The following is a 12,719-nucleotide window of genomic DNA, read 5'->3' as shown; positions in this document are numbered from 1 at the left end:
CAAAACTGAAGAAAACAATGTTGTGAAAGGCTTTGCTGCATGCATTTTCGTGTTGGATAGCCGCAAATGCGGAACTTTATCGCGGAGGAAGCACGCAGATAACTGTTTCTGTGGTAACAAACCAAGCAGTTCTATCGAACAGTATTTTTCAAATTTAACACTGTTAAGTGTCGGCCGCTGTCCATTTCCTAAGGTTCTGAAGTGCAAAAAAATTGATTTTTTTTTTTTTTAAAGGGCGTACGCCCATGAGCACCCACGGAGGAAAACATAAATCGGCGCCTATGCCCTGGGGTCATGTGTATTCCAAATCCCCCCCTTCGGGCTGGGCATAATTGCATATTTCCACTGATATATGCTTCCCAGTGTACCTTGGTACCTTGGCATAATTCCAGCAGCCATTAAAAACTGTCCCTTTCATGTTAATGTTGTTTTTCATTGTTTACATGTTTAAATATTCTGAGAATGCATAGTTTAGTTCTAATGTTTAATGTTTAAACTGCAATAAATGCATTAAAACGTTTTTTTTGTTTTTGTTTTTTTGGCAGCCATTTTGTTTTTATTGTTTATGCCAAAACAGTAATGTTTACAACTTGTTATACGGCAAAAATGGATTCAGCACCTAAAAATCATATAGAAACAACACTTGAAGTACTTTTCCTCAAAAATGCCTACTGCATCTTATCCAGGGCTATTTATCTATTTTGGGACTTGACTAAAAACGTCAATACCTTGCTGAAAAGCAGCTGAAAATGCCAAAATGCATTTTACCCAAAGTTGAACATTCTTCAAATCTTAATGAACCGGTAAAAATGCAGAGTGTTCAGCAATCAGCGTGAAATAGACGCTGCACCTCGTCACAGTGGTTTTGAAAAAATGCGGCGCTTCCATTGAAAACAAATGGAAAATATAGCTGCAAGGAGCAATTATCGGGGCCAAGCGCAAGCAGATGACAGGATATGTCAACATGGCTGAAGGTGTCAGACCAACTGCAACAATGAGCAATTAAATACATTTAAAGAGGATTTTAGTTGAAATGGCTGAAAAATCATATAAATAATCATTCAAAATATGATTTAATGGATTATCACTTTCGACCAATAGGTGGCGCAGTTATAAAACTGATGTGATGTGGTCAGAGTGAAGTGACAATGACACATACAAAGTTTGGTGTCAATATGTCAAGGCATTGCAGAGATAAAGCCTGAATAGTGCTTTTAGCATCATGCCTCAAATTTGCTGCTACGCTATACGAAAACGGTTTCGTCTATCGACGCGAAATCCATAAATTTTAGTCAGCACAGTCTGGAGATGATACGATTCGATTTTGGTGAAAATCGGACAAATGGTCTAGGAGGAGTTCGAAAAAGTAGGTTTTGACTGAAAATCAAGATGGCGGACAGGAAGTTCGGCCAAATAAGGAAAACTTGGTATCTATGTTCTTGGCTTGACCCAAGGAATCTATTAAGACCAGTGGCATTTCAAAAGCCAGATTTATTCAAAAGTTATTAGCCTTTTTGGAAATTTTGACATAACATTTGATCACTAGGTGGCGCTGTCCTAGGCCGCGAAACCTAGCATGTTTGGTATCGTAGGACTCGGCAAGATTTCAGGAGTCTAATTAGATGGGTCTCGTGAAAATAAGTCGACCACACCCAAAGTTATAAGCATTTGAAAAATAAAATCACCACTAGGTGGCGCTGTTTCGAAACTTCTCACGCTCAATGGCTCAAAAATAGCCATTTTTCATATCTCCGGACCAGTAGGTGGCACTGCGCCGAAACGCAGCATGTAGCCTCAGGTCATGCTTGTGATGACGTACCAAGTTTGGTCTGAACAGGGATGGGCAGTATTTTAGATACATGTATTTAAAATACGTATTTGAAATACAAAATACTATTTTGTATTTTATATTTTAAAGCCTTTGGAAAAAATCAAATGTAATTTGTATTTAAATTCATTTAAGATGAGTATTTTTGTATTTTCAAAATACATCAAATACTTTTGGCCAGTCAACCTCTTTATCAGGGTATTGATTTTGTGCATCAAGTAGTTCAGACATTCCCTAGCTCAGCGTTGGATCAGCGATTTCTTTTGGAATAAGGTGAGAATGTCATGATCAATACTACTTGTTGATTAAAGTTAAAATAGTGCATTATTCACTTCAGTTAACATGAAAGAATAAAAGAGCACAGACAAGTGGGAAAATAGCATTAGCCAATCAGTCTTGACCGGTTGTTCATTTTTATCTACTAGCTTGTCAAATGTGTTTAAAGCATTACTGCATGTTAGGGCTGGGTGATATGACACACCGGGCCCTATCTTGCACCCAGCGCAATTGACTTCGTACAGCGACGCATGTATCATTCCTATTTTGCACCCGCGCACAGCGGACTTTTCCCTCCACAGACACACGTCGGTAAATTAGGGAATGAACTTGTTCTCCCGGGGGCGGTTCAGCGAAAAGAGGAGGCGTGTTCCGGCTAAAACGTTCCCTGGTGCTATTTTGCAGTTTCAGAAAACAATTCCGCCACAGAAAAATCTAGTCTAAAGTCAGTTGTCCGTTGCACATGTTATTCATATGCTATTTTAAGGGTGCATGCTTGGCCATCTACACACAGATGCAGCAGTTCTTATTTTTAGAAAACCATACATTTTTACAAGGAAAAATATTAACACACGAGGGAAATCATTGTTGTGTCCATGAAGATGTGAAAAAATAGGCATAAATCTAGCTTACACATTTACCCAAATTATCATACGCCTGTTTAACCGAAGCTAATTTGGGTGTGTTTCTCCATCCCCAATGTCACTTCTCTGTGTTTTACGGCCCTGACGAGAACGTCGGTCTCCTCGGCTGTGAACCGCTCCTGGCAAATCCGCCGTTATAATAGCAATCCGCCATGGAACAAGCGCGCCTGCTCTTAAAGGGAATGTGAGATGACGCTCTGATTGGTTTATTTCACGTTACGCCCAAACCACACCTTTGAATAATGAAGCTACTTCAGACCAACCCATTTTAGATTATCCCGCCGGTATAATAGCAACAACACCCAAGACCCGCCCACAAAGTTACTTGCGTTTCGCGCTTGATACTTGCGTTTCAGATCGTTAAAATAGGGCCCAACATATCATAGCGATGATATAAAGTGTGAATTGATGGAACTTTTTATAAAATGTTCACATAGATGGGCCTATTTCTGGGGTAAGCAAATTTATCCGTGCAGCTTTTAGTAGGCAGGAATTATTGGAACATTGTAGTGGAAAAACAAACACTGATGAATGATACTCCACACATATCTTCAGCTTTTAGTTTTATTGTACATAAAAAATTATAATAAAAAAGTGTGGCGAGCAGGACGAGGTCGAGGGCCGTGGGAGGACGGCACGAGGCCGGTGGCGTGATTGCAAATGATATGTGGCGAGCAGGACGAGGTCGAGGGCCGTGGGAGGACGGCACGAGGCCGGTGGCGTGATTGCAAATGAGCGACACCTGCGCGACGCACCGGTCTCGCATCTCTCACGGAGGAGCGGAAGCATAAAGGAGGAGCGACGACAGTGAAGAGGGAGAGAGGACAGGCCTGATTTTATTTGATGTTGTGTTTTGTTTTCTGTTTGGTGTTGCCAGCAGTCGTCCGTGAGGGGCTGCTGGCTTTTACTTTCATTTTGTATTTGTTTTATTTTGATTAAATATGTTTGAATGTCCGCCGGTTCCCGCCTCCTTCTTCCCGTACCAACAAACCCCGTTACATTGGTGCCGAAACCCGGGAGGAAGGAGGGACACGCTGTCGGAGAGCCCTCGCTGCTGGGAGGTATCGCGGTGCTGAGGAGGTCGGGCAGCACGAGGGAGCGTCTGCCGCCGATTGCTGCCCGAGGCGATGGTGCTGGATCGAAAGAAGATCTGGTGGGACGGAGAGCTCGCTGCCGTCCTCCTGGGTCGAGGAGGGATGGCTACCATCCGCGAGGGAGCGGAGGAGTCGCTCCCGTTCGCCGTGGGCCGGAGCCTGTTGCCGTCGGCCATGATGGGGGCGGAGCAGGGGACGGGAGGCTCGCTGCCAGCTGCCCTCGATCGGAGGAGCCATCGCCGTCCGCCAGGAGGCGGAGGAGCGTCGAGCCGTCCCCCAACGGATGTCCAGTGCCATCGCATGGCACCGCGAGTGACTCTCAGCTGGTTGAGGACCGAGCGGCAGTGTGTCCGGGAACCGGATCAAGAATTTTTTTTTTTGTTTGTTTGTTTCTCCTCTCTCCCCTCTCTCGTCTCTGTCGCTCCTCATGCTTCCGTCTCCTTTTCTCTCGCCTCGTCTGTCCATACCCCCAGGTACCGCAGCCGCCGTGATCGGTCCCCCCACGGGAGGGGGGGGGGGGGAGTAGGCGCAGCCTCGGTGGTACCCCCCGGCCTGCGAGGGGCGATGGGGGTATGTGGCGAGCAGGACGAGGTCGAGGGCCGTGGGAGGACGGCACGAGGCCGGTGGCGTGATTGCAAATGAGCGACACCTGCGCGACGCACCGGTCTCGCATCTCTCACGGAGGAGCGGAAGCATAAAGGAGGAGCGACGACAGTGAAGAGGGAGAGAGGACAGGCCTGATTTTATTTGATGTTGTGTTTTGTTTTCTGTTTGGTGTTGCCAGCAGTCGTCCGTGAGGGGCTGCTGGCTTTTACTTTCATTTTGTATTTGTTTTATTTTGATTAAATATGTTTGAATGTCCGCCGGTTCCCGCCTCCTTCTTCCCATAACATCATACCCCGTTACAAAAAGGGGTAAATAGTGTCAAATTAATCTAAATTAATTCTAATTTTAAATTTTAGATACACTTTCTAATTTGAATACACTTATAGAAACAAATAAACTTTACATAAAATTACTTAAAAAGCTTTGGACTACCTGCAAAAAAAAAAAAAAAAAAAAAAAAAAGATTTTGAAATTCAGTTTATGCTGTGGAATCAAAACTGATATTGAGAATTGTGAAACCATGATATTGTTACTGTGAAGTAAAATTGAGATTTTGGTCATGTCGCCCATCCATATTCTTTGCTAGATAGCAGAAAAGGTTCCCACAGTTTTACATACCAGTATGAATTTTTATATAGTGTTCACCACAAGTAATAGACTACATTGTAACCAGAAAAAAGTATATAAATGGCTGCTATTTTGCATAAGTTTATTTGTAATTGCAAGAAAGACAGAAAGAAAGAGTGACAGAGAGGGCAGAGATGAGGTTATGAATGAAAAGTCAGTGGCCTATGTAGTTTCTTCATTCACTGTGACCTATACCTACACTGGACGGCCAATTTCACATGTATTTTGTGTATTTTCAAAATACAAAATGCTGTATTTGTATTTAAATACATTTTTTCACACAGTATTTTGTATTTGTATTTAAATACATTTTTCCACACAGTATTTTGTATTTGTATTTTAAATACATTTCCATGTATTTATGCCCATCTCTGGGTCTGAATCCGATAAAGCATTTCGGAGATACAGCCCTAAGACTGTTTTCGCAAGCGCTACGTAAAATTTGTTTGTGGGTTTTTCGGAAAAGGTTTGACGAATCAACTTGATTTACATAACTTTTTGTCGGCATGGTCTGGAGATGATCTGGTTAAATTTTCGTGAAAATCGGAGCAACGGCCTAGGAGGAGTTAGAAAAAGTAGGTTTTTCGGAATATTCAAAATGGCGGAACAATTTCCATGAAGGAAAATGACGTCATAGGGTGCAATTGAATCGTCTTGAGCTAGGGAATAAGTGGACAAAATAATTTTGTTGATAGGCCTTAGGGTTCAAAAGTTATTAGCATAAACATGAGTGAAACTTTGGACAGTTGGTGGCGCTAGAGGGATTGGTTTTAAGACACCAAATTTGCTATGGTGACTTTTCAGACTGTCCTCTATCAGTGTGCCAAATTTCATAACTTTCCCGCAAGCGGTTCTATGGGCTGCCATAGACTCCCAGAGCGAAGAAGAACGGGAACAGATACAATAGGGGCCTCCGCACCTTCGGTGCTTGGCCCCTAAATATTTGCTAGTCTCTGGTAAAAAGGATTTGGTGGACAATAGGCAGATTTATTCGAAAGTTATTAGCATTTTTAGACATTTTGTTATAACTTTTGACCAAAAGGTGGTGCTGTTTCGAAATATGTTGGGTAATTTCAAGGGATGGTGTTGATGGCACATTCTGAGTTTCATTAAATTACACCAATGCATTTGTTTAGTATAGCATTTTATTTCACAAAACTGTATTGAAGTCAATGGGAATTTCATGTTTTGTTCTATTATAGCGCCACCAAGAGGCTAAGTCCCACCATTTTTCTTATGTGTCCTCAGAGTGAGCCCATACATATGTGTGTCAATTTTGGTGAAAATATCTCAATTCGCTTCGGAGTTATAGACATTTATATGAAAAAAACACATAAAAAATGACTGACACATGACTTTGATTGGATTTTACTATCCCTTACTATCAATATTTTTGCATTTGGGCATTGGCAATTGGCTATCGACCTATGTTTCCAAACTTCTGACGGGTGTTTCGTCTCGATCAGACAAACGGTTTCGAAGATATAGCCAAATGTTTTTTAAGCGCTAAATCACAATGCTACACAAACCGTAAGGCGAAACCTAGCATGTTTGGTATCGTAGGACTCGGCAAGGATTCAGGAGTCTAATGAGATGAGTTTCGTGAAAATAAGTCGACCACACCCAAAGTTATAAGCATTTGAAAAAAAATCACCACTAGGTGGCGCTGTTTCGAAACTTCTCAGGCTCCTTCAGAACATCGTGCTGATGACCCATACCAAGTTTTGTAACAATCCGTTCATGCGTTCTTAAAATACAGCATTTTAGCACAAAATTAAAGATGGCCGACAGTCAAAATGGCCGATATGGTAAAATTGGATATCAGTCGACTCGGCATGTTGCCCTGAATCTAACGAGACCAATTGTATGATTTTTGGACAAATAGTTCAGAAGTTATAAGCAAAAATAGCCATTTTTCATATCTCCGGACCAGTAGGTGGCACTGCGCCGAAACGCAGCATGTAGCCTCAGGTCATGCTTGTGATGACATGTACTAAGTTTGGTCTGAATCCGATAAAGCGTTGCAGAGATACAGCCCTACGACTGTTTTCGCAAGTGCTACGTAAAATTTGTTTGTGGGTTTTTCGGAAACGGTTTGACGAATCAACTTGAATTCCATAACTTTTTGTCGGCATGGTCTGGAGATGATCTGGTCAATTTTCGTGAAAATCGGAGCAACGGCCTAGGAGGAGTTCGAAAAAGTAGTTTTTTCGGAAAATTCAAAATGGCGGAACAATTTCCATGACGGAAAATGACGTCATAGGGTGCAATCGAATCGTCTTGAGCTAGGGAATAAGTGGACAAAAGAATTTTGTTGATAGGCCTAAGGGTTCAAAAGTTATTAGCATAAACATGAGTGAAACTTTGGACAGTTGGTGGCACTAGAGGGATTGGTTTTAAGACACCAAATTTGCTATGGTGACTTTTCAGACTGTCCTCTATCAGTGTGCCAAATTTCATAACTTTCCGGCAAGTGGTTCTATGGGCTGCCATAGACTCCCAGAGCAGAAGAAGAAGAAGAAGAAGAAGAAGAAGAAGAAGAAGAAGAAGAAGAACGGGAACAGATACAATAGGTGCCTCCGCACCTTCCGTGCTTGGCCCCTAAATATTTGCTAGTCTCTGGTAAAAAGGATTTGGTGGACACACGGCCTTAGTTCAAAAGTGTGCACATTTGGAGAAATATTGAATGAATGAATGAATGAATGAATGAGGCATTTATATTGCACTTTACTATGTACTACTGTACACCAAAAGCGTTTTTGCTACAATTATATCAGGGGGTCTCTCCTCAACCACCTTTAGTGTGCAGCATCTACTTGGATGATTTGATGACAGCCACAGAACAACGGCGCCAGTGCACTAACCACACACCAGCTATAGGTGGAGGAGAGAGTGATAGTAAAGAATGCTATAAAATAATATATCTTTTGCCTCATTTAGTGATATAAAGCCACATCGGATCACAAGTTTATTTCAAACACTCGAGTGATGTAATAAAGTGAGTTTGGAGCAAAACATGGCTATGATCTCATAAATTGTCGTGTTTTGATGCTGTGCTAAGCTAACATGCTAGCTAGCCCTTATGCACCTGTTACCAGGAGTGAGCGATTATGTTTTTGAGCTATTTTGAAAAGTAAAGATCATTTGAATGTTTCTTTTTTTAAAGAAGGGCATTTGATACCAAATCAAAGAAGGTGAAGTGACAGGTTTGATCAAAGAGGGGTTAAACGGTGAATGGAAAGGCATCACACAAAAAATATATAAAATTAGAGCCACTTCCTGGCCTGAGAGGTGTGTATGTGTGCAATTTCATAATGCACCATACTTGCCACCATTCTGTTCAGTTTATTTTCGTTTTCATGGACTTTCAGTTTGTTTTCATTTGTCACGTCTTCTTTGTTCAGATTACCATCACTCATCTGTCTCCTTAGTTACCATCATTTTTAGTTAATTTATGTCAGCTGTGTCTAGTTTATCACCTTGTTATCTTTAGTATATTTTGTTGTATCCTGATTTCCTGATCCGGTCACCATTATAATCAATGTGTGTGTAACCCTGTTGCCTTTTCGGATCGCTACCTATGAGAAGTAAACTTTGTGTTGGAACCTTCTTCTGTGTTTTCGTCTGTTTGCCTGCACACACTGATACAGTATTATGGAGTGGACAATAAGTAGGCATATTATTTATACAAGTAAACAAAAGAATCCATCAGAAGTATAAAAGTGTGCACATTGAGAGAAATAAACAGATGCTGGCTAATTCAGACACGTTCACATTAGTGAGTTTCTCTAACTTTAACTTTAAAAAAACGCTGTTGATAGTTGATACACATTTTTTTTAACAAAATGAAACCATGCACATTTTAATGCTAGTAAATAAAAGGAAGCGGTCCATCTGCATGCCTCTGGTCAGCCATGGTGCCCGTTGTACACTCCCCAGTCCCTTGACTTCCACCCCCATGTCAATACAATGCCATAAAGTGAAACGCAATAGGAAAACGGTAATGCGAGATCAAACTTGACTGAAATGCAGATTAAGAGGAGCGTAGCAAATTAATTTATAGCTGGGGCCATGGAAAAGATGTGGTGCAGAATCATTGTTGCTAAAAATCCGTTGCAGAGATAAAAAAAAAAAAAGAAAGAATCAAAGTTCTTAAGCTTCATTTACAGCAGTTATTGATGTTTTTTATTAATTAGCCTATATCTTTATTGTTGCGCTATTTTATTTATATTTTGTGTTTCTTTATTCTTGTTTGCAAAACTTTTTTTCTCTCAATACTTAATTTTTCTTTTGCGATTTATTTTTCTTTGCAAAAAACATTTTAACTCAATCATTTATTTTTCTCTTACAAAACTATTTTCTTTTGCTATTGCTATTTGTTCAGGTGTTCCATTTATGTCTAAAATACTAGAAAAAGTTGTTTTAAAGACTTTAATGTTTTAAAAAACTGTTTGTAATGTTTGAATTGACTCCATCGTGCTGCACATAGATCCTCCATTTGTCTTTTGCGGAACCAAACCCGTGACAAACCAAATTGCATATTTTTGCTTAGTTTTGGTCTCTGAATAAAATTCAGGGTGTTTTTTCCTCCTCGAGTATTGAGCACCATATTCACCTATATCATATTAAATGAGCCATAAAAGCATCATGTATCCAAATATTATACTCAAACAAATGCAAACTTTTTAAATATTTACTTTTTATATTTTGTGCAAAGGTTCAATGAACTGTTTTATTTTTTATCTAAATGTTTTTTTTTTTTTTTTTTTTACATTTCATATGCCAGGCCTTTACAGGGTGTAATAAAAAAAAACATACCTTATCAAGTTTTGACTCCAGTTCTCCATAGTCTCCCTCCACTTCCTCTATTGTGGCCCTGCAAACATCATACCAAAAATGACTTGATAGTCAAAGTAAACATCTAACAATTTGCATGCTAATTTTAATAATTTGAAGGAAAAACGTGAGTGAATTTATGCAGCATGAATTTAAAGCCTCCAATTGTTTGCCTTCCCCTTCCATTTGAGCAGTGGTTTTCAGTCCCAGTCCTGGGGACCCACCGCTCTCTCTTATCTGAGACACTCAGTTCAGTTCATGGAGCTCTCTGATGATCTAAATCTGGGGCCGTATTCACAAAACATTTGATCTTACCACTTCTCCTAAATAGCAGTAAAAGTTCTTAGGTAAGAGTTTCCTCTTAAAACCTATTCACAAAGCTACTGAGATCAACTTTTACTAAGGAACAGAGAAAAGTCTTAAGCTAAGAGAAAGAGCGGGGTTTACCTCGTTGCTATGGATGATGTCAACACGCTTACTAACAATGCACACAGTGATTGGCTGATGGGGGAGGGGTCTCTGTCAGTGATTTAATCATAGAAATATTGTAGAATGAGGTAGCATGTTGCCATTTTAAAATAAAGATTTTAAAATAAAAAGTTGCAATTTTTTTTTAGTTAAAAACTTTAAAATGTACTCGGTGTCACTAATTAAACAAGTATATGTTCTGCTAATTGTCAGCCTCTTACATGTCTGCAGAGAGAGGGCAGAATTCAAGCAACAAATGACCTTTTGGGAGAAGCACGTTCAAATGGTCTATTTAATCTTAACTGGTACAACAGTACTACCCACACTATCAAAAGAGAAACTCATAATCTAGAGCGCAAATGGAGACAAACTCACTTTGAGGTCTTTAGAAACGCACGGAAAGACAGAACTTACCGTTATAAAAAGGCTCTAAAAGCAGCCAGGGCCGAGCATCTCCGCAAACTAATAGAAAATAACCAAACAATCCAAGGTTTTTATTTAGTACAGTGGCTTAACAAATAAACAGACATCACCTGAACAAAATATTCCATTACAGTGTAGTCCTACTGACAATATGAATTTCTTCACTGAGAAAATCGAAAGCATTAGAAATAGAATTGTCAATGTACAACCTTGGACAGTGTCTTATAAGTCAGCCTCAATTATCGCCCCTCAAGAACAATTGCAGTGCTTTACAACTATAGGACAGGAAGATCTAAATAAACTTATCATTGCATCTAAACCAACATGTATATTAGATCCAATACCCACTAAACTACTGAAAGAATTGTTATCTGTAGCAGAAGAACCTCTTTTCAATATTATTAACTTGTCTTTATCTCTAGGTCGTGTTCCAAGACCGTTCAAGCTGGCAGTTATTAAGCCTCTCATTAAGAAACCACAATTAGATCAAAATGAATAAGCAATTACAGACCAATTTCAAATCTTCCATTTATGTCTAAAATACTAGAAAAAGTTGTCTGCTCAATCGTGCTCTTTCTTTGCAAGAAAATTGTATCTATCGCTTGTTAAAATTACAAATGACTTACTTATAGCTTCTGACCAAGGCTGTATCTCAATACTAGTTCCCTTTCGTTGTCACTCTGAGTTACGTCGGATGACGACGAATGGGGTTTCGCTTAGAAAGCCTATCATCTTCGAGTATATAAAACGAGCCAATGGCAATGAAATGCCATGGGTCTGCGGAATTTGCATAGCGTATCTCCGCCCCATCCTGGGGGTATATAAGGAAGTACGCCAGCAACATGCAGATATGTTTCTTCGCTTAGGAGCCGAGACTGAACTCATCGGTACAGCGGAAGTGGCAGGTAGACGTAGCGTCTCCATTCCCTACTCAGGGAACGAGGGTTACATACGTAACCGAGACGTTTTACTTGATCTTAGTGCTGTGTTTCGATACTATAGATCTTAAAATACTCTTAGATCGACTACAAAATTACACTGGTACTCAGGGAAAGGCATTAAGCTGGTTTAGATCGTACCTATGAGACGGTTACAATTTTGTCTATTTAAAAGGGCAAAAATATAAGATAACGTCAGTAAATCATCAAAATCATCAGTCCCGCAAGGATCTGTGTTAGGCCCTCTGCTATTTTCAATATATATGCTGCCACTTGGTAATATTGGTAAAACTTGGAAAATCATATTTCATATGTTACAAAAACAGCCTTCTTCCACCTCAGAAACATCGCTAAGCTATGGAACATGCTATCTGTTTCTGATGCAGAAAAGTTAGTTCATGCATTCATGACCTCTAGACTAGATTACTGTAAAACATTACTAGCTGGTTGTCTTGCATCCTCGATAAACAAGCTACAATTAGTCCAAAACTCGAACTCGGGTCAATCGAGCGGCCCACAAGGGCATTAATTTCAACTTGACCGCAATGTTTTGTAATTCTCCATCATTCAATGCATTTTGCCTGTATATAAATTAACCTTTATGTTATGTCATTGCAGATTAAAATCTATAAATCAAAATATTTATTGCATTTATGAAGAAAAGGCTCAGCACCCAAGGCTCTATCATCTATTGCCTCAACGGTGTACATTGTCTTTGGGCAGATTGCTGAGGCAGATTGCCAGCAACAGCATTTTAGGATCGTTTGTGATTTGGTCTTAGTGACTTACAAGTCCTCTAACTTTTCACTGATTTAGGAGCTGGTTTTAGTACTAAAATGTTTTGTGAAATACTCTTAGAGCAAAAATGTAGGAGTCCTTAAATTAGGACTGACACGGCCATTATTTTTAAGAGTTTCTCCTAAATCTGCAAGTTAGGAGCTACTTTTAGCCTTAATATGTTTCGTGAATACGGCCCCAG

At 39.9% G+C, this 12,719-nt stretch overlaps 1 protein-coding gene across 1 annotated transcript in view; it reads right to left on the bottom strand.

Annotated features, from left to right (window-relative positions):
- The window catches only part of acap2a (ArfGAP with coiled-coil, ankyrin repeat and PH domains 2a), a gene marked incomplete at both ends in the record, with an annotated part of 121,371 nt that overhangs the window by 93,438 nt on the left and 15,214 nt on the right, over positions 1-12,719 (bottom strand). Inside the window, one exon of the mRNA XM_081374560.1 lies at positions 9,894-9,951. Coding sequence (XP_081230686.1) covers positions 9,894-9,951 — 58 coding nt within the window. The remainder of the gene's footprint in view (positions 1-9,893; positions 9,952-12,719) is intronic.

Source organism: Scardinius erythrophthalmus (genome assembly GCF_964197995.2).
Source record: "Scardinius erythrophthalmus genome assembly, chromosome: 9".
NCBI classification, from domain to species: domain Eukaryota; kingdom Metazoa; phylum Chordata; class Actinopteri; order Cypriniformes; family Leuciscidae; genus Scardinius; species Scardinius erythrophthalmus.
Note: the sequence above shows the minus strand (reverse complement) of the source record. Positions and strands in the feature narration are given on the sequence as shown.